The sequence below is a fragment of the Orbicella franksi genome, chromosome 14 (assembly GCF_964199315.1).
Source record: "Orbicella franksi chromosome 14, jaOrbFran1.1, whole genome shotgun sequence".
NCBI classification, from domain to species: domain Eukaryota; kingdom Metazoa; phylum Cnidaria; class Anthozoa; order Scleractinia; family Merulinidae; genus Orbicella; species Orbicella franksi.
This window is the reverse complement of record NC_138158.1, coordinates 19,394,567-19,414,512: the sequence shown is the minus strand read 5'-3', so window position 1 is coordinate 19,414,512 and position 19,946 is coordinate 19,394,567. Positions and strand designations below refer to the sequence as shown.

The window sequence follows — 19,946 nt, the reverse complement described above, 5'->3', positions numbered from 1 at the left end:
AAAACAGAACTCAAAGGCAAAGTGAACATTGGTGAATATTCACCAAGACCAAGACGAAGTCGAGGTGAATATTCACGTATGTTCACTGAGCCTGAGGCGAATAATTGTTTTAGTATAATTTTAAGAGGTGAATATCAAGGACTACAAAATAACAGACTAAAACATAAAAAAACAGACGCAATTGTTCGTGTGCGTACACGTATGCAGCCGTAGTTTTAATAGCAAGCTTACACGTACATCGATTGTCAATCAATTTACTCATCGAGTTTGGTAGTAAAACAAACGAGCGAAACACTACGAAAAATATATTCATCCGGTACCATTGTTTTATCGTTATTGACTTCATTCACAGTTGTCATCATCGCCTAGAAATGAATAGCTTTAGTTTGAAGAGAAAATAAGCTTACATTTCGGTCAGTCGACCTGACCAGCTGGTACTGCGTTTACGATTCTTAAAAGCCTTGAATACGAGTTCTTGAAAAGAGTTTTGGTCCAAGGGTGACTGCAGTCATTTTGAAAATTCTACGTCCATCCAAATATCCTGGACTCGGAGTGATGTCTTTCGAATAAATGAAAACTTCATTCAGCAACTATCCGCTATGTTTATTTGCCGAGATGGCAAAGATGGTGAGCTTAGTAACCAAGCTCTAGCGGGGTGAATATAGCGTCATATGATGAGCTTTTCGACCAATCAGAATGTCCAATTCTTATATACAAAATATATATATAGCCAAAATAAATTGTGGATTACGAGCGGGCAAGTCTGGGCAAGCCTGTTGTTCCTTTGTGAAAAACCCCCTTTCACTTTTTAGCAGGAAGGAATCTTAATTGGTATGCGTGAAATCCAAAACGTAGCTTATCTTTGCTGAAGCTATACCGCTGAAGTCTCCCGGTGAACGTAACCGAAGGCAGTATATATGGTTGGAAGCTTTTAAATAACGAAAAACGACGTTTGTGAACAGACATCTTTCCGATTCTTCCTGCCGAGCATCATTTGCATTAGAGAACTAGTAAATTTTGATATAAGGACTGCTGGGACTCTATTAATATCACAATCATGGAACTTCAAAAGGTAAGTTTCACTGCTCCTTATGACGTTTTGCTTTTGAAACTCTTTGGACAAAAACTTGAAGTGTTTTGCCTCCCTCCTTTCATTCTAGCATGGTTAACATTTATGACTCAGGGGAAAAACTTGACCTCAAACTTTGCGAATGAAATGTCTTGATCATCGCGAAAGAACGATCGCACACGGAAATGATAACTGGCCACTCACATAGTGCCGTTAATGTTAAAATTAATTTCTTTTGCTCACAGTCAAATAAACCGTAACTCTTCGGCGGGTAGTCTTTGTGAGGACATGTAAGACCTTTCGTTCTCGAAAAGCAAAAGCACGAAACCGAAATTTGACAGTTAAGTGATCTGGACGCGGAAACAATTCATCTTGAGTAATATTCTCAACATTCACCACTCTGGATAACGAGAAGCTCCAAGAGCTTAGATCTTGACATGAGAATTTCAGCGCTCAAAGTCACTTGATTTGTATAAATGGCCCGGCGTAGCACAGGGAACCTTTCTGAAAAATAGTCACGCGAGTCATAAAACGTTCGAGACTTGCGTGAGTCAAACAAAGTTCGCGGGAATTTTCCAAGTGACCTCAGTTGTTAGTTTCATCTACTTGCCTGGACAGGTTCTGCACGTAGCAAGATCATGTAATTAAACTCATAGGAATGAAGGGAGCCTTAATTAATTTAATTCACGCAAATAAGAGCAAAGTTTCCGGAAGAATTAGGAAGCCTAACTGACCAAGCGCTTTTTCATTCCTGTTTTTATTTTCAAATACGTCATTAGCCGCCTTGGGAAGCAGTCACACATGGAGTCATGCAAACATTTCAATTAGTGTTATAAGACCAAACTGACAGGTTGGCGTAATGTCTGTTACTTTAGTTCCGGTAGAGCGCGTGCACGAAAGTAAAAATGGACATGAAACCTACGTTGAAGCGTGCTTAAAAATCTTTCGGAAACAATGAAATATCATCAACAGGGAAATTATCGCTTTTATCACTATACTGCACTTAATCATTTATCCCAAACAATTTCTTCGTTCCAGTTGATCGAAAGCGTCGAACGCACTGCCGGATAAATCTCTTGTTACTGCTGGCCTCTAAAGAACGGCTATCGGCTGCATTGAAAAGCAATCATAAGAGTCATACTCACAGCTACGCGTTTTATAACCAGAAGTACCAAGTGTCACAAGTTCAGTTGTCTACTGTGAGGAGACACCAATGATTTTTCAGCAGTCTTTTCAGCCAGCGGAGTTAGGTTTTATGCTAGAATATTGATTGTAGAGGCAGCGTGGTCTATTGGTAAGGGCCCGGGATTTGTAATCTGGAGGTCCTGGGTTCAAATCCTCCTCCCTGCCCCTGGATGGGTTTGTATTTGGTGGTCCCAGGTTCAACTCCTCCACGCTTTGTAAATACCCAACTGGTCAGTCTCCCGCCATTTGGGATTTTTAAAATGTTTCTGTTCAATTTACAATATTTGTTTGCTCATTTCAGGGTCCTCAATTAGCGCAGTAGTGCTTAAGACTTTAACACTTATATAAAGTGATTTATTTTTATTTATTTATTTTAATGTCGTGATCGTACACAAGTAGCTATCTAATTCTAATTCGACCGTTTAGAGGACCCACTTGAACACCAGGCTGATGTAGCTTCTTGTTGGATTCTTTGGTTTTATTTTAAGTGCGAAGTCAGTAGAACGGAGAATTATTAGGGTTAGAATATTGGGAAAGGTACTCAAAGTAAGCGAAATGCTAGTTCCTGATCGAAAACGTGGTCTTCAGATGTCAATAATGTCGTAAGCAGCTGGACACAATATGACACAGAGAGAAAAAAAAGAAAAGAGAGCGTAACAGAAACCTCTTAAACTTTCCATTGTTAACGTACGCCGTTAACTTCGTTTAGGGGTGGCCTGGGCGCAAGTAAATTTCCTTGCGGGGTAGGTGAGGCAAGTGGCTCTTTGAAAATACTGAGAAATTGCCTCTTTCCCACTCCCCAGAGATTTCTTTAGTACCTATTGCGTTTCAGTGGTCCTTTAATTTGCATATTCCAGGGGGTAAGGGAAAGTTTTTTGAAAAGAAACATGGCGTCGCGTGTCATGGTTTTCTCGTAGATGGCAAAATTCTGTACCTAGAACCAAAACACACCTTTAAAGAGTTCGAAATGGTGAGGAATAAGCATCAAGAAGACTCAATCGATGGTTAAGAGGACGATAATGACTTCGAAGCAATGATGTCGTCTTTCGAGTCGTAACGAGAAGGTGTGAATCAAAGGTCTTCCTGTCGCTGCTGAATTCATGTAAAACAAAACCGAGCTACGGAACACTATGGACAAGTTTAAAATGGATCGATTATCTCTACGGTATGGAAATATCGCTAGTTCAACCGAATGTATCGCTTGTTAAATTAGCTTTCTCTTCTAGAGGAATTGTTTTATTGTTATTTTTATATACTTTCCAGCTGACTTTTGCGCTGTCGACAGCTAGACAACAACAAGCATTTGGATATCACAAAATTAATATACTTTTGGAGAACGCTTACATCCAAGTCACTATTTTTCATGAACACGATCTTTATGTCGTCTACCTATTTATAATTAAGTGAAGCTTGCTGGCTTTGCACTTTCCGTTCAGAACCGCTCGTTATCTACAGGACGCTTTAATTTTACTTCAAATGTCACGCCAACCTCGTTATAGAATATCATATACCAGCAATAACATCTTTTCTCTTTTGAAAACACAAAAAATAACAACACAAGTAAAGGAAGACAAACATTAGGAAAATGGCTGTGAAGCAGATAAACATTGTTCAACTGTTCAGCTACAAACACGGTCCTTAAAAATCTTTAAAACGCGCAGGGAATTCGTGAGGGTCTTACAGAACGTTTCGGCAAAGTGTTTACGCAGTGCTCAGAGTCTTGTCATTCTCCACGTCAGGGGTGTGACAGTTGACGTCAGTGTTGGAAGACTTGCAGGTGACGTCGTTAGGGTGCCGTCGGGCTTTGCTTTTAGTTTGTCTGCAGCGAGTTCCTGGTTCTGCTACATGGTCGGAGGAGGCTCCTGTTAGATGAGCTCGGTTTCGACGATAGGCAACACTGTGGCCGTCCAATGTCTCCATGGTGAACGAGCACTTATCTCTCGTTACGCCGTTCTTTCTCGTTCGGACGTAGAGCTTCCGTACAAAATCTTTGGCAGTGCGATCGTAGGATAATTTCTGTCTGTTTTTGATTGATTAATTGATTGGTAGACTGATAGATTGATTGATTGTTCTGACACTCGACCAGTTTCGCTTTTTGTTCAGCCAGCTTGTTAGTTTGGGGTTGCAGGAGCTTGTTTTGCTGTTAGAAACAGGGTTTTGGTTCTCCTACTCATCAGCTTCTGGGATGGGCTGGATCCAACCCCTTGTGATGGACCGGAGTGTTCCTGTAGTCCAGAATAGCTAAGTTGGGGTCATATAAACTCTTGGTCTTCGGCCATCGTAGCTTGATTAAAAATATAAAACAAACAGCGGTGATAAACATTTTAAAAAACATACATTTTATGAACTTGACGTTTCGTATGCTAGTCAACATACATTTTTAAAGCATAAGGGTTAAAATTTTTTAAAAAGCTATTTATACTGTATCAATGGGGGTCTGGAACCTAGACAGAAAACATCTAGTTCTGCAGTAGAAATTTAAGAGGTTTCAAATGGAAACTGTCTGTAACGTGGCACAATGGAACAGTTTTCCTAATAAAGTAAAAGTTTTTCACCGCTGACATTGACATTTAATGCTGGCTGCAGCTCCAGAATAAACAAGGTCTCCTTAACCGTACAATGGTGGTCAGTTTTGCCGGACGCCAAAATGTCAAAATGGTCCCACTTGATGTTGTGACCAGTTGTTTTGACGCGATCAGCAATAGCACAAGAGTGATCACGTTTCGAAAGGGCCTTGAAATGTTTCGTTTTCCGGTCGTGAACGGTCTTCGTTTCGTTTTCCCAATGTAAAAATCATTGCCGTCCCAGCAACCAGCTTTATAAATGACTTTGGATAATTGTGATTGGTTTAGACGGTCTTCTTAACAAAAGAGTAGATATGATTTCCACAAGATTTCAGACGCTTAGTAATATGATTGCTATGGAGAGCTATATAAGGAAATAAAATAGTAACATCTTTTTTGGGGACTGTTGCTGTGGGTTCATTTGGCTTGTTCTTGTTCTTGTTCAGGACATCATTGATATTAAAAGTGATGATGCCCTGAGGGTAACCATTTTGCAGCAGAAGCCTTTTGAGATCTTCGACAGCGGATTGCAATAGTGGTTTGTGGTCGCTTCTAACCACCAAAGGTCGCCCAAATGTGTACTGGTGAGGTTTATCGCGTAAGAAGGCGTTCGTCAATATTTTTCGTGACTGTATCTTGTCTCAGTATCCGTATCAAGGCACGACTTACATAGGCGATAGGCTTTCCTGATTGTAATAGGTCAGCTCCACCGGAGCATATTCTGACTAAACATCAAACTGTACCTCCAACTCTGCTTTGGAGCCATAATTATTACATTACATAATTATTATTATTATATACCGTGGTCACCAGTTTCTTGACTCTTCGAGAGACTTGGAGATTGGAGATTTCTGTTGTGGTCGGCGATGCCGGGCTCCTTGCCGGTTCAAGCGTTTTCCACACCACACACTAAGATGGCATATGCGATTTCAAGAACTCCTTAAGTCCCTCTGCTGCTTGAAGAGTCCTTGAAGAGCTCTCTTCTGAAAAATCTTGGTTGATATCGATAGATCAAAAGGAAGACGGCACTAACGGTACCGTCCGAATACCATTGCATACAGCAATCGTGGTCAGCAGGCTGGATTCGTTGTCTAAGGACCTGTTCACGAGGAAGCGTGGGACCCCGGGGAGGTGAGGTACCTCACCTACCCGTGGTAAAGAAATACTTGTCTTCACATGCAACCCCGGGGGCGCGGGGTGAGGTCCAAAATGCAATCGCGCGGTCACTAAGCACACAAAAACAAAGAACTAACATCTGTTTTCTTCGTTTGCTTCGATGAAGCTGGTTTTCACTTTAATGTCGTTGTTGCAGGTAAAACTTCAGTTTGATTCCGCTGACTAACCTGACAATCCGATTCCACACTTAAATTGTCTTTACAGACAATTCAAGAAAACAACAGTCTTTACATTAATGGACGTTTCAAGCAGCAGTCTGTGTTCTTTGAAACAACAATATGTATTAGTCAGTGAGGACGATGGAAAAAGGTGGCAGGGGACGAGCGGAAAAGGCGACGGGCGGGGTCCCGAAGAGAAACGGACAGGGCCCCTCGCCTCTCCTTTTATCTCCCAGACCCCGCATGTCGCCCGCCCGCTTTTTTGATCTTCCCCACTGACCGAGAACCTGGAACAGGGTAAGTCATATGAGCCTTGGCTACCGGAACCCAAAAATACATTAATGCTATAACTCTGTTTACCTCGATTGAACATGTTTTTTTTTTTCGCTGATCGAAAGCATGGAGCCAGTGTAGTTCCCAATTTATAATACTTGCTTAAAAACTGGATCAACCCATTTGATTTTCATACTATTTTTTATTGATTCAAAATGTCTACTTTTCAATTCTTTGGCAAGGTTTTCGTTATCTAGAAAAACAGAGCGGCTGAAAGCAGTGGAAGGCGCAGTATTCGAAGGCTAATATGAAGGTTTTTCTAGACTAAGTAAACACCATAGATGTATAAAAAAAGCATGTGTCTTAACGCATTAGTATAGGTGATCAACTGAATGCGACGATTTACACTACAAGTGATATTTGAAAATTCTCTCAAAATTGCGCGAGCCTTTGTGTAAATCCTTAATTGTTCGAGCTTTCCTACGATTACTAATTTATTGTATGACTAGTGAGAAAACTTGCGAAAGCGCGCGCGTTAATTTTCACTGCAGTGCTAATTAGAATTAACGATAAATTGGCCTGCCCCCAGCCAATCACAATGAAGTAATTTTTTCATTCAGAAAAATAAATGACATTATAAGAAAAATACTTAAGCTTTCGATCCATCTACTCTATATTTTTCAGCTAAAGTCGTCGACGAAAGAAAAAAAAAATGTTTATTGCATATTTACTTCCAAGTTGAAAAGATAAATGTTCAATCACGTAAAAGTTGTTTCGAAATGTTTTGCCTTTTAAACTAGATATCGGTGCGCCGGATGCGAATGCTAAGTTTTTAATAAATATGATATCCGATCCATATTTTTGTAAAGTGACAGATGAGTTCTGGCCAGATTATCGAAAGTTGTCTTTATTTCTCCCACATTACATGTACCTCGCCATATTGCTACCAAATACGCAACTTTTAAATTGAATAAAATGATTCCACAGAGCAAAATAGAAAAAGTAAACGGGGAAGAAGAAAAAGATAACAATGATGAAAGTGGATTACAGTTTATCAATCTGATTAGTGGTTATCAATTCCTTTGCTTGATATATCTTTTTTGTTTGTTTGTTTGTTTTTTTTTTCACCATTTGAGTGCATTGCAGTGCATTGCAGTGAAAGTGGGTTACAGTTCATCAAATCTGATTAGTCGTCAGTTGTCAATTCCTTTGTTTGATATCTCTTAATTTCACCAGTTCAGTGCATGGCGTTTTTTTGTTGTTTTTTTTTGTTACACTATTACAAGATAACTAAATAAAATATTTGCTTGCAAATAGCATTATTAAGTTTTCCTCGACAATCTTAGCATTAAACTGTTTTATTGTGTTTCTGGTTGGGTGACAAGATCCAGGCATGTGCTGAGGGGTTATGGGATTAAATCAGATGATGCCCCTTCTACGGAGAAGCGTTTCAATTGAACTCGCTGGGGGAAAACTGACGTGTTTTTTCCCCTTCCTCCCCTCCCGATTTGTCTTCTTAGCAGTGCGTTGGGTTGTTGTTTTAGTTGCAATTGCGTTTTTCAGTGCACTCACCTTTACTGGGCCAGAAAAATAATTTTGCTCTTGGTAAAATCGGTTAAGATTGGAAAATAATTATTTTATTAAAGCGGCTATGGGCCTTTTTTTTAAATAGCCATTTAATTCCAGCCTTTGTGTGTTATATTACTGTTTTAGGGTCCAGCAAACAAGCTTCAGGATATGCAACACTGATTAATACTGATATGAGATGAAGGGGAGAAACATAAAAGTACTTTTATAACAAACTCGAGCTCCAAAGTATACTTTTCAAAACAAGATTTATCGGCCTTAACGCTGTCCCTCTATTCGTAACATGAATTAGCATACATCCCAGCAGGACGATAACAAGAAAAGCATAGTTTTAAAAAGAATCACATAAGGCATAGGGAATAACCTCGATTTATTTTGCAAGATCCCAAACTTATTATGTTATTTTGATATTTTCCTTCTTTAATGTCATTTATGCCTGACAGTTTTTTCTACCTTTCTTGTCAGCCTCCATGGGTAGAGTATTTCACGTATTTAGCTTTGGGTGCCTCCATGCGTTCAAAGGACCCCAAAACACAAGTGGGTTGTGTTATTGTGGACTCAGTAACACTTAAAGTAAGTATTTAATATGAGAAGCCATTTTTGTTGGTAATTAAGAGAGAGAATTGAAAAATTCTGCATAACATTTGGCTCCCATGAACACAACATCCAAGGCAGCTTTGCCCAATAAGAATCATTGAGGCACGGATAATTTGTAAACACTCATCTCTAGATTCAAGATTAAAATTTAATTTGTCCAAGTACGACCCATTGTTGATAATTTGCAAACACCCATCTCTAACTTCATAACTAAAATCCACTATAACCAAATATGATCGTTTTGAACTATATTCTAGTTCATTTTGAGTCTACCATGGTTCGCTGCACCGTCTTATTGACCAAAGTTTGTTTGAAACGAAAATTACCCAGCTCAGCGTCACTTCTCATGCGACGCTCTAACTCGTCTTTTCATCAGCTTTAATTTAAGAACCGTCAACCGAATCTCAATCAGCAGACGTAAGTAAATCTATCAAAACGCCGCTTATGAACAACACATGTACACTTCAGCTACCAAAGGCCAACACTACAACATACGATATATTCATATATGAATTATTTCATATAAACTTCACATCACTACAACATACGGTTTAAAATCCTGGACGTTTACGGAGCCAAAACTATGGAACTTAATACCTGACTCATACAGACTTATTCGATCCTTAAAGGTTTTTAAAAATATTATCAGAAAATTAGACTTGTCAGGACTGATATGATCGTTAAACTTCATACCTTTCATTATTTATGTATTTATTTATGTAGTCCTATGTAAATAGATTTTAAATCTTACATTTTTATGTTATATTATGGTAGTTATTTGTTGGAGGTATTATCCCAATTTAGTTCTTTTTACTTTTCCTTTCTGTGTTACACCTGCAAACCAGCTGGTGAGATTGTCTTCACGAAAGCTAAGTGCCAACTTGACTTGAAAGCTGCTTTATGCCGGGAAGGGTATTTTGACCGCCGTAAATATTGATTGTTGATCATTTTCAAATCATGGCAATAAAAGTGTTTTATCTTCCATAGTGATTACCGTGTCTCCTCTACACATCGACGTCTGGAAAAAGATTGAGTAATACTGAGTTCAAACGGAAATGTACGGATTGAGTCTCGTACAAAAAATCAATTGTTTCTTTAATATTGTTTACAGATTTTATCAATTGGTTATAATGGTTTTCCTCCGGGGATTTCTAACAGCGATGAGAGCTGGTCGGATGAACAGAAAAACAACTTAGTAGTTCATGCAGAAGCCAATGCTGTGATCTTAAAAGGAACAGCCAACCTAGAGAACTCAATTGCATTTGTGACACTCTTTCCATGCGAGGACTGTGCAAAAATGTTGATACAGGTAAGCCGCGAACTTTGCCAAACGCTCCGTTTTATTGTATTAGGTACGTAACGTCCTACGTCTTTTTCACAAGCTATGTTAGCAACTAACATCAGGTTTACTTTTCTGATTTTCTTTACATGAATACTGTTCTGATCTGTTAAAATATTATAATGATAAGAATATTATAATATTTGCCAGGTTGCCACAAACTTGCTTAGAACGAGCACACAACAGTAACAATACGGATTCTCGACCTGCCATTTTCTTGTCCCGCAAAAATTCACCTTGTCCAATTGTCCACCCGCCTTTCATTGAGTGTCGTAAAACTAAAACGAAAGCCAGAATCGCTCTGTCCAATCACAAACAAGCCATCCAGTGACTCAATCAAAACTCGAAGTAAATACATGTAGCCGACGCGAAGGGCGGGAAAACGTGAGCAAGCGAGTCACGATTGGTTTGGGCTAGACGTAACCCCACGAGGGAAGGGGACGGGAAGGCCAAATCTGTTATCGGCAATAGCCCTTTCCCTGTACGAGACTTGCGCGCGGGGAATCATAGAGGGAAATGTCCTATTGGCAGCTTGGGTGTTTTGGAATAGGATAGATATGCGTATTCAAGAATAAATCATCTATTCTTGTTACATTATGTCTTTTTAGGCTGGCGTAAGGAGAGTTTATTATCTCTCTTTCCGAGATAAATACGGGCAATCAGAAGAGATATTCAAAGAAGCTAAGGTGGACATGCTGTAAGTTGAATTACGCAGTGATATTAAAGCGCCTATTGCTCTAAAACAATAGACCTCTTTCAATTGCGCTTATCTTTATCAATCGAAATTTGCACTAATTTAAAAAGTATTCCGGTAGAAATCTTTATTAGACCTATAGCAAAGCAATTGCAAGCAGTGCTATTAGGGTCACTTCCCACCTCCGCGGGTCTCCTTCGGGAAAAAAATTAGTACGCGCACCATTTTCAATAAAACCCCAACAAACTATATATCAGAAGAAAGCTTAATAAATGTAGTTTACGATAAAAATACAGTTTTAGCGATTTTTTTTTTAGGAAGTGTCAGGAGCCGGTAAGGCGCGAAAGGACCGTGGGGTACTCCCTTATATGGGCTCTGTAGATATGTGCGACCCCAAAGGGTAGGGTTTTTCAGCTGTTTTGGTCATAAATATGGTATCGATTTTTACTGACTTTGGCCATTTTGGTCATAAATAGGGTATGGTTTTTGCACTCTAGCCTTGATATGGGTATGTTTTTAGGAAGAAGCCACTTTTTCATCATTATCGAAAAGAAAATCAACAAAAGCCCTTCACAAATTATGTTTACGGTAATTTAACGTTGGTCTGAACAAGGCAACTAATTACAACGTAGGTCTGAAACAGGATTTTGATTTAATGGTTAGGTCATAAATAGGGTTTCGAAATTTTGGTCAGGTCATAAATAGGGTAGGGAATATTGCAGATTTTGGTCATAAATAGGGTTTTGGGAAGTGGACCGCACACCCCCACCCGATTTTTCTGGGAGTACCCTCCCCCCCCCGGGATGTATTCCTCCCAAAATCAAATGCGAGATTTGAGCTCATAAAAGTTTGTAAACAACCCGAGCCACGCCAGGAGATTATCTCGCCATATAAAACCGCAAACCAATGGACCAACAGGGCCTCCTAGGTTCAATGACCATGGATCGGGATTTCCCGGGAAAAGCATCGCATTGCAACACGTTTTCTATCTCGCTGTCTTCACTGAAGAGAGAGACACTAAAACGGGCAAAACTGCCAAAGGCAAAAGAACAAATGCGCGATATAAACAATACCAAATAACATGAATCACGAGCTCTAAGATGAGCGTTTGCCGCAAAAATTTCCTTTGGCGATTTCGTCCATTTAAGCGATTATGACACCTTCCTGGTTTATTACCTTTATTTGAAAATACGTCTTTTCTAAATAACTCGGCCTCTTTTTGAGATTTTTATTATTTTTCTTTTGTAAACCTCAGATAAAACGACTGATTTAAATTTTGTTGTCAAATAAATTAAAAGAAACAACGATTTTTTGTGCCCTTGAAGGTGGTAAGTAACCTTAATATTTTGCTGTGGCTAGTAATGGCTTGCATCTACCAGTTTGCCATTTTATTACAGCTAAACGGATATTTTAGCCCCAATAACGCGTTTTCATTCACGTGACCAGCAGCCATGCAAAAAAAGAAAGTGTTTACATAAGAAAAGCGTTCAACTCCCACAGGATTGGTTTGGTACACCAACATGGCCGCCGCTTTATTGTTTTGGGATTCCAATATGGCTGCGTGACGTCGTGTGAGAACAGTCTATTTGAGCAGCTTTAAGTCTCGTCTACACGAGCAATTTTTATGTGACAATTTCTATGTGACAAATAGATTTGATCACCCAGATGGCACAGCAAATATTTGTCAGCAGTTCAAAGTTTAGGGCGCCAGTAATGACGTTGGACAGCAGGGATATGCAAAACAAGGCGAGGCTACGTAGTCGCTCCCCCAAAGTATGGCGCTTACGAACATATTTGCCACATTTTATGTGACGAATCGTCTACACTAGCAATTTTTCGTATGTGAAAACTCTTATTTTTCACATAAAAGCTAACAAGCCAGCTTTTCAGCAAATATATTTGTCACATAAAAATTGGCTAATTTTCCTCATCTACACGAGCAAATAAGAATTGTCACATAAAAACTGCCCGTGTAGACAAGGCTTTAATCAATGAATAAATTAAGATCTGGCTCTGAACCCTACCTGCAGAATGTTCTTTGCACAAAAAAATCTAAAAATGTTCTTTTGCAGCTTGGACGCATATATTTGAACCAAAACAGTACCCGAGCAGTTTTTCTTTGATTACAAGTCATGGTAAATTTTACCTCCCAGGACGACAACGAATTTGACGTCATGTGGATCCGATGCGTTCTTGGGGCTAAACAGTTTCAACCGTATCAGTAGGCTAGCTGTATGTAATAGAATGCCAATGACGCGAAATAACAGGTTGTCTGACTCAAATTCCAGTTTCGCACAATAGCGAGGTACAAGTGAACAAAACAGTAATAACATAATCTGTAAAAGCTTCCGTTCTCTCAGCGAAAGTTTCTAGAAAAAACAATGTTTCTACATGTAAAGTGAGTTGGAAACAAGATCTGACTCTTATTTTTCCCGCTTTCAGGCCAGTTAAAAGAGGGGATGATGATGACACATTGTCCATGTTTCAAAACACATTTATAGACATGGTTAAAGCAGCGATACAAAATGTAACCAATACCAAGGTAGATGATTCCAGTAGACAGTTATGTAACTCGTTGAAGAAGAAGAAGAAAATAAAAAACCTCAGGAAAAGGGACATTAAAAGTAGATGGAAAAGAAACCAACCTGGACAAAGATCTGACGAGGTAATTGATAAATGTATTTGTTTAACTCTTGCAGACATTGTTCCTCACCAATTCCTGAATCTAGGAACGGGTGAGGGTGAAGCATTGCCAGCTTGCTACCTTAATTATGTATGATTCCCCATCCCCGAAGCCTGCAAGCAATCTATAGTAAGTAATTTATAACTAAGCCCAGTTTAGTTAAGGTGAGGTTTGTTAGGTCACTGTGATCTGGTGTGCTGTGGGTGTAATTATTGCGAGTAATTTAATTAGTATAGTTCAATTAGCATGCAAGCAACAAAAACGTATACGTAATGTGATATTTTGATGCCTATTACAACACTATGAACCTAAACAGAGAGCTAGCTTAAAAGGAAATGTGATGTAATTCAATACATTTTGTCTCCAGTAGTACGTCAACCCTCTTGCTTGGTGGCCACTTTGTTCTTTATCAGCGAACTTCTAACTTGAACGGAATCTTTTTTCACCAGATATTGTTCAAGAAATGGACACATTACTTCCTTTTTCTTGCACATGTTGCCAGCACAAGATCTTCCTGTGGTGCCAAAGACGGAGCGTTGCTTGTAGATTGTGAAAAGTTTAAGGTGGGTTCAATTTTGAGAACTTGCAATTTATTAAGATTTTAATTAGTTAACTATAGCATTATTGTTGACTATTATTTCGAACGATTAGTTTTTGGGGCAGGTTTTAGGGACGACGCATGGTTGGGATCTAGGTTTTCATCATCGAAGACATTTCTAAACTAAACAGACTCGTTATGCTACCACACCACGTCTAAACCCAGCCCTCGTGAACAGTGGAGATATCGGTTATTGCCCGGCCAAGATGGCCGTATATTAGTCAAGTTATGTTTTTCCGTGTTTATGGACTAAGACGGAGTCGAGGTTCCTAGGGATAAACCCGTAAAGAGAAAAGAAGGCCAATTAATATCCAGCCATCTTGACCGAACAAGCTTAGTCAACAAAGGATTTATTATATGGCTTTCGATAAAATTTTCTTGCGGGACACATCGGGTAGTCTCGAGCGGACAAGATAGCGCCATCTTGCCTGCTCGGCTAGTCAATCACAGCGCAGGATTCGGTTCATCTTGCTCACTCAAGGAGCTAGCCATATATTTATACTTATTTCCATTGCCAATGTTGTGAAGCAAGTGATTTATGTTTTAAGCTGTGCCTCATCGAGTTATGATAAAATTGCGAAGTCGCGGTCGGAGAGCACTCAAGAAGCTAGAGTGCTGCGCTTCTAGCAACTCTTAAGTCTTTATGGGTTCTCCAGATTGGTGAAACTTAATATTTCAAAAATACTGGGTCGGTTGGGCGACGGGGAACGAAACACTCTATGGAGATAGCTAAGCTTGTCAGCGCACTTTTTCGTATTATTTTGAGCATTGATCAAAATAATCTTATTACGTTGCATTTACAGATGTGTTCCTTATCGTACAAAGGGTACCCAAGAGACGTAGAAGGAACATCAGATGATGCGATGGTGGTGTCTGCCATTATGAATGTCCTTGCGCTTCGCTTTTGCGAAGGCAACGAGTTCTATGCGTTTTGTACGAATTTTCCCAGGGAAGAGGAGGTGAAGAACCTGGCACAGGTGAAAAATTCAAACCATTCCATCGTAACGTAGTAACTTCTTCGCTGGTTTTGTTATTACCAAATAGTCAACGGGAACTTTAAGTTTAACTATTATGTCAGCCTTGTTTTCAGCTGACTACAATGCTTTCAGCTTGTCCCGAGAAAAAAACCACGCATCCGAAGCTCTCTAGATCATTTGAGAATTCGAAAGAGGTCATAACTAGTATGAAGATCTGATTGATCATCGCAGTTATGCACAAAACTTAAGCAGTTGTGAAATTAAAGCCTAAAAAAACAAAATTAGGCATGAACGGGATTCGAACCCACTACCCTTGGGCTATCAAGCCAACTGAGAGCTGGTCACTTTTTGAGTTCGTAATATACCCGTAGATGGTAAAGAATACAAGTGAATATATGAAAGATCATATGTTTGAACTGCGGAGAAAGATACGAAGACATGATTGATCATCGCAGTTATGCACACAACTTGAGCAGTTGTGAAATTAAAGCTTAAAAAAAATTCAAGCATGAACGCGATTCGAACCCATGATCCCTGAGATACCGGTGCCTGAATTTTTTTCAGGCTTTAATTTCACAACTGCTTAAGTTGTGTGCATGACTGCGATGATCAATCATGTCTTCATATCTTTCTCCGCAGTTCAAATATATGATCTTTCATATATTCACTTGTATTCTTCACCATCTACCGGTATATTAATTACGAACTCACAGAGTGACCAGCTCACAATTGGCTCGATAGCTCAGTTGGTAGGGCACTACACCGGTATCGCAGAGGTCATGGGTTCGAATCCCGTACAGGCCTGAATTTTTTTCAGCTTTAACTTCACTACTGCTTAAGTTGTGTATATAACTGCGATGATCAATCATGTCTTCATATCTTTCTCCGCAGTTCAACTATATGATCTTTCATATATTCACTTGTAGGTCATAACTAGTGATGCTCGCTTGTAAGATTAAACTCTAGTAAGTGACTGCGTGCCGGGTTGGTATAGAGGCTGCTATCACGAAAACATTCCAGGGGCACTCGACGATCTTACGTTTCGAAATCTATGGGGGAATATAGATTCCTCAAGAACTAAACAACGAAGAAACGTTTCTGAACTGCAGTTAAGTGACAGTTCAATCGGGGTTTCACTCGAATGGTTGCATGGAGAGCTTCGACTGTATGTAGACAAGAAAGATCTTAAAGATGGGTTTTGGCATGTTCATCGAAATTGACCCTGGTAACAATCAACCTGCACCTCGCCAAAAATTGCCATAAATAATATAGGTGATCGTCAATTCTCGTTTTATTTGTAATTGTCGGTGAAAACTCAGTTTGTTTCAGGCTCGTTTATTTATGTCTTTACCCTTCTTCATCTCAGGCAGAGGTTAAACACTTCTATTTCATATCGCCAACCAATATGACTACAATGGCCCTGTCAATCTTAGACGCTGCAAAGGTTAAAACTGTGTAAGTAAAGCAAACTTAACTAATGCCAGTTTCTTCATACATTCTCTTCAATTCTCCATGCGTCACAATGTACATACAAACCCCACAGGGGTCCTCTTTATAGTCGGTGTGAGCGGGCCTTCCTGGCCCCCTTTCTCTGAATCTGACGTAAATATATTCTTCATACCCTTTGGCAGTGTGCATACCGGTGCACATTATATTTTTCAGTTATTCCTGTTAACGTGTTGTCATTTGAAGAAGAAAAGCCCAAACGAAGAAAGAAAACTACGCTACGCACATACGTTTACATTTCTTTATTAACAATATATATGCAGCAATTCTAGCATGCTGATTGGCTGAGTGCACGTGAATTAATCTCAAACAGGGCAGCAAGTTACAATTGAGTGCAAAAAGTTCAAACTGAGTGTGGAGAATTGAAATATCATTGCATTAATATTATCAAATGATTTTTCTCGTGTAACTTCGGTTGTTGATGAAAATATTCCTGATCTGGATAGGGTTAAAATCTTGGTTGTAATGTTTGCGTTTACTGGAATCAATGCGCTATGAGAGCGTTAGCAATAAAACGTAGAGAGATAATCTGAAGTGTGGCGTCTTAAAGTCACGTGTAAAGAACTTAATGACGTTGTACGTTCAAGTGCCGCGAGTGGTTGATAACCGTGGAACTGGGATACGCTTATTCCTGTGTGTATTACAACGGAGGGATGTATTACACAGGGACAACGTGCACTGTATTGTATCACATAGTAAGATGTCTGTCTTATTGTAGGCCCATGGATCCCTTGGACGAGAAAGAGATAGAGAAAGAGATAATAAACACTATTAAAGGACTGACGGACAAAGAAGAGAAAAATACGATTTCATTCCAACACTGGCCAAAGACTGAAGGGATCCAATATGAGTTGAAACCCAAAAGACACAATTCTGGTTTGGATTAAATAAAAAGCATGTTTATTTAAGCAATAGACCACAATTTTCTATGGTTTATAGGCTGATAAACCACGCGGGATGTTGGAAGAACACGAGAAGAATTCGCAAATCACGATCCGCAGGCGAGTGATTTACGAATTCCTCGAGTGTTCTTCCAACATCCCAAGTGGTTTATCATGCCTCTAAACCATAGAAAATTGTGGTCTATTGCTTTTATATACTAATTCAGAAGACACGCGAAATTTCCATGAGTCTACTGGCGCAATAAACCATAGCTGATTGACCAATCAGAGCGCGCGCATTGATTTGATTATTATATAAAGGCATACAGCCACAGCCATTGGCATTGGCAAATCATGTTAGAGGGGGACTCTGCATTTGCTTTAAGCCCGGGCCAAATGATCCCAACATGTCAAGGCAACAGATGGCAACATTGTTGGGTACAACATGTTGCGCGAGTGTTGCGGCGTGTTGCGACATGTTGGGTGTTGTTGGCCCAAATTTGACCATTTTCAAACTTGAGCCAACAACACCGAACAGTCGCAACAGGGTGGCCAAACGCGTCCAACATGTTGCGCTCGTCAATGTTGCAATATGCTACGTTGACATGTTGTGATCGTTTGACCAAGGCTTTAGATTGTGGTCTGAATTATTTCGATTGCAAAAAATAATCTCAAAATTTTAAGTTATGACGTCAGATCTGATGACGTGACAAAAACTTATTAGCAACAATTCTAACTTCTAAATTTTTATACCATTGTATTACGCAGGACTAAGAAACTATTAGAGAGGTTTTCAATTGAGTGTCGCAAAAACGAAACCAAAGTAATCACTTTAGCCAATAACAAGGGAAACAGGCAAAACGGTGAACCAGTCAAAACTCGAAGTAATTACATGTGACGTACGCCGAGCGCCGGAAAACGCGTGCGAGTGAGTCACACTTGGTTTTACTTCCGGCTGGATGTGCAGCGTAGTAATGCAAAACCAATTACCTTACGACACTCAAAATGGAAACCGCTCTATAACAATTTAAAGCAATTCCAGATTGAGGGTACACCTTGGAATTGTACTGCTCCTTTAAAATCAATCCCCTTGACTTTTTTTGGAACAGTTTCCTTGGTCTTAGCATTGTTTAAAATTCCAAATTTCATATTTTTCAGCTAATGTTGATGTCCCCTAACAAAGGATTAAAGGTATGACATGACGTCATCAACTGTGTGGTAATAAATTTACATTCACTAGCTGTGTTAAAAAAAAAAAGAGGTTCAGGTCCTAGCTCTGTTTACTTGAAAAGTTAAGGTGACAACAAAGCTGTATGCCATAAGTGTAAGAAAGAGTTATAATGTTATAACTATAAATTGTAAATGTTTCATAAACCAGGCTCAAAGTCGAGAAAATAATACCATAATTAGAGAATAATCCAATTATCAAATTTTGTAACGTCTGTTTATGAATAAACACCATAAGTAGTTAAGTTGTAAATCTTATATTCCTGATGTATTGAACATAGAAATTTTAATAAATATCTCTAGTAGCAGTGCTTTTTCGACATGAGCCCCACTTTATTACTCACGGAGTTTTCTAAGAAGGGCTTCTACCTTTGCACTCCGGGTGCGTTTCCAATTAGGGTCCTTTCCAATAATTAATTACAATGTAAAAACTAAACAAAAAAGAGCTGTTACAATAGAAAGAGATGTTTGCTCAACGACACCTCATGGTAACTTGACTTTTTACCCGGGGGAGTACTCCCAGAAAAATTGGTTGGGGGTGTGTGGCCCGCTTGCCAAAACTCTTTTCCTGTTTAAGAACAAAATCTGCGAATTTCCCTATCCTTATAATGACTTGACCAAAAATTCGATAGCCTATTTTAGACCTGATTCTTAAGTCAACGACCGATGTTAAAGGGATTGTAAAATATATTTTGTAACGTTTCGCTAATTACACTGGAGTATGTTCACTATGTATGGTTCATGTTAACTGTAGAAGTATTTTAGGCGTGAATCCCTAGGGGGCTAGTAGGCTATTTAAGAATTTGTAAGTTATGCAAGAGCCACTCGAAGGCATCTCTTTCAACTTTGCTTTTTAATTTTTCTGTTTATTCACTGCTGTATTTTCTTTATGATGATGTAACGCTCGCTGTATCCTGCATCAATAAACGAGATGCCCGCCCCTGATGCTGTGTTTGTGTTTATTAAGATTAGTTACAAAATATTTTATAATCGTTTCAGGGTGATTAGAGTATAAGGGCTTTTATTGATGGTCCTATCGATAATGATGAAAAAGTAACTTCTTCTAACTTGAAAAACAAACCCAATTTAAGTCTAGAGTGTAAAACCATTTCCTATTTAAGACCAAAATGGCCAAAATCGATACCATATTTCTGACCAAAACGCCCCCCCCCCCCCCCACCCCACCAAGAAAAAAAAAAAACATACTGAGTACAGTCCTGGGCCTTGTTATTTACTAAAGTTACCCGTTGGACCTCCCTTCAATTCTCTAATTCATAAACGTTGTGTTTGTTTGTTTGTTTGTTTGTTTAGCTAAACTTCTCACCAGCATGAAAGTTCGCCGGTATCTTAAGGGCTGGGTCATCTATTCCGTAGTCTATACGGACCCTCTTTTTGGAAATTAAATGCTAGCCTTCTAGAGGATGAGAATTAT

At 39.2% G+C, this 19,946-nt stretch overlaps 1 protein-coding gene across 3 annotated transcripts; it reads left to right on the top strand.

The window, feature by feature from the left end:
* Positions 1-19,681, top strand: LOC145467509 (uncharacterized). Of its 3 annotated transcripts, none has more exons than XM_081451050.1 (10): positions 7-1,072; positions 8,478-8,585; positions 9,721-9,918; positions 10,557-10,645; positions 13,085-13,307; positions 13,775-13,888; positions 14,727-14,900; positions 16,267-16,355; positions 17,125-19,194; positions 19,525-19,681. In XM_081451050.1, the coding sequence occupies exons 1-9, from the start codon at positions 1,058-1,060 to the stop codon at positions 17,291-17,293; spliced, it is 1,179 nt and encodes a 392-aa protein (XP_081307176.1). In that variant the 5' UTR covers positions 7-1,057; the 3' UTR covers positions 17,294-19,194; positions 19,525-19,681. The 3 variants fall into 3 exon arrangements, with proteins under 3 accessions (XP_081307179.1, XP_081307176.1, XP_081307178.1); XM_081451052.1 differs by having other exon boundaries at positions 8-3,419; XM_081451053.1 differs by lacking the exon at positions 19,525-19,681 and having other exon boundaries at positions 1-1,072; positions 16,267-16,353; positions 17,125-17,267.
* The last annotated feature ends 265 nt before the right edge of the window (positions 19,682-19,946 follow it).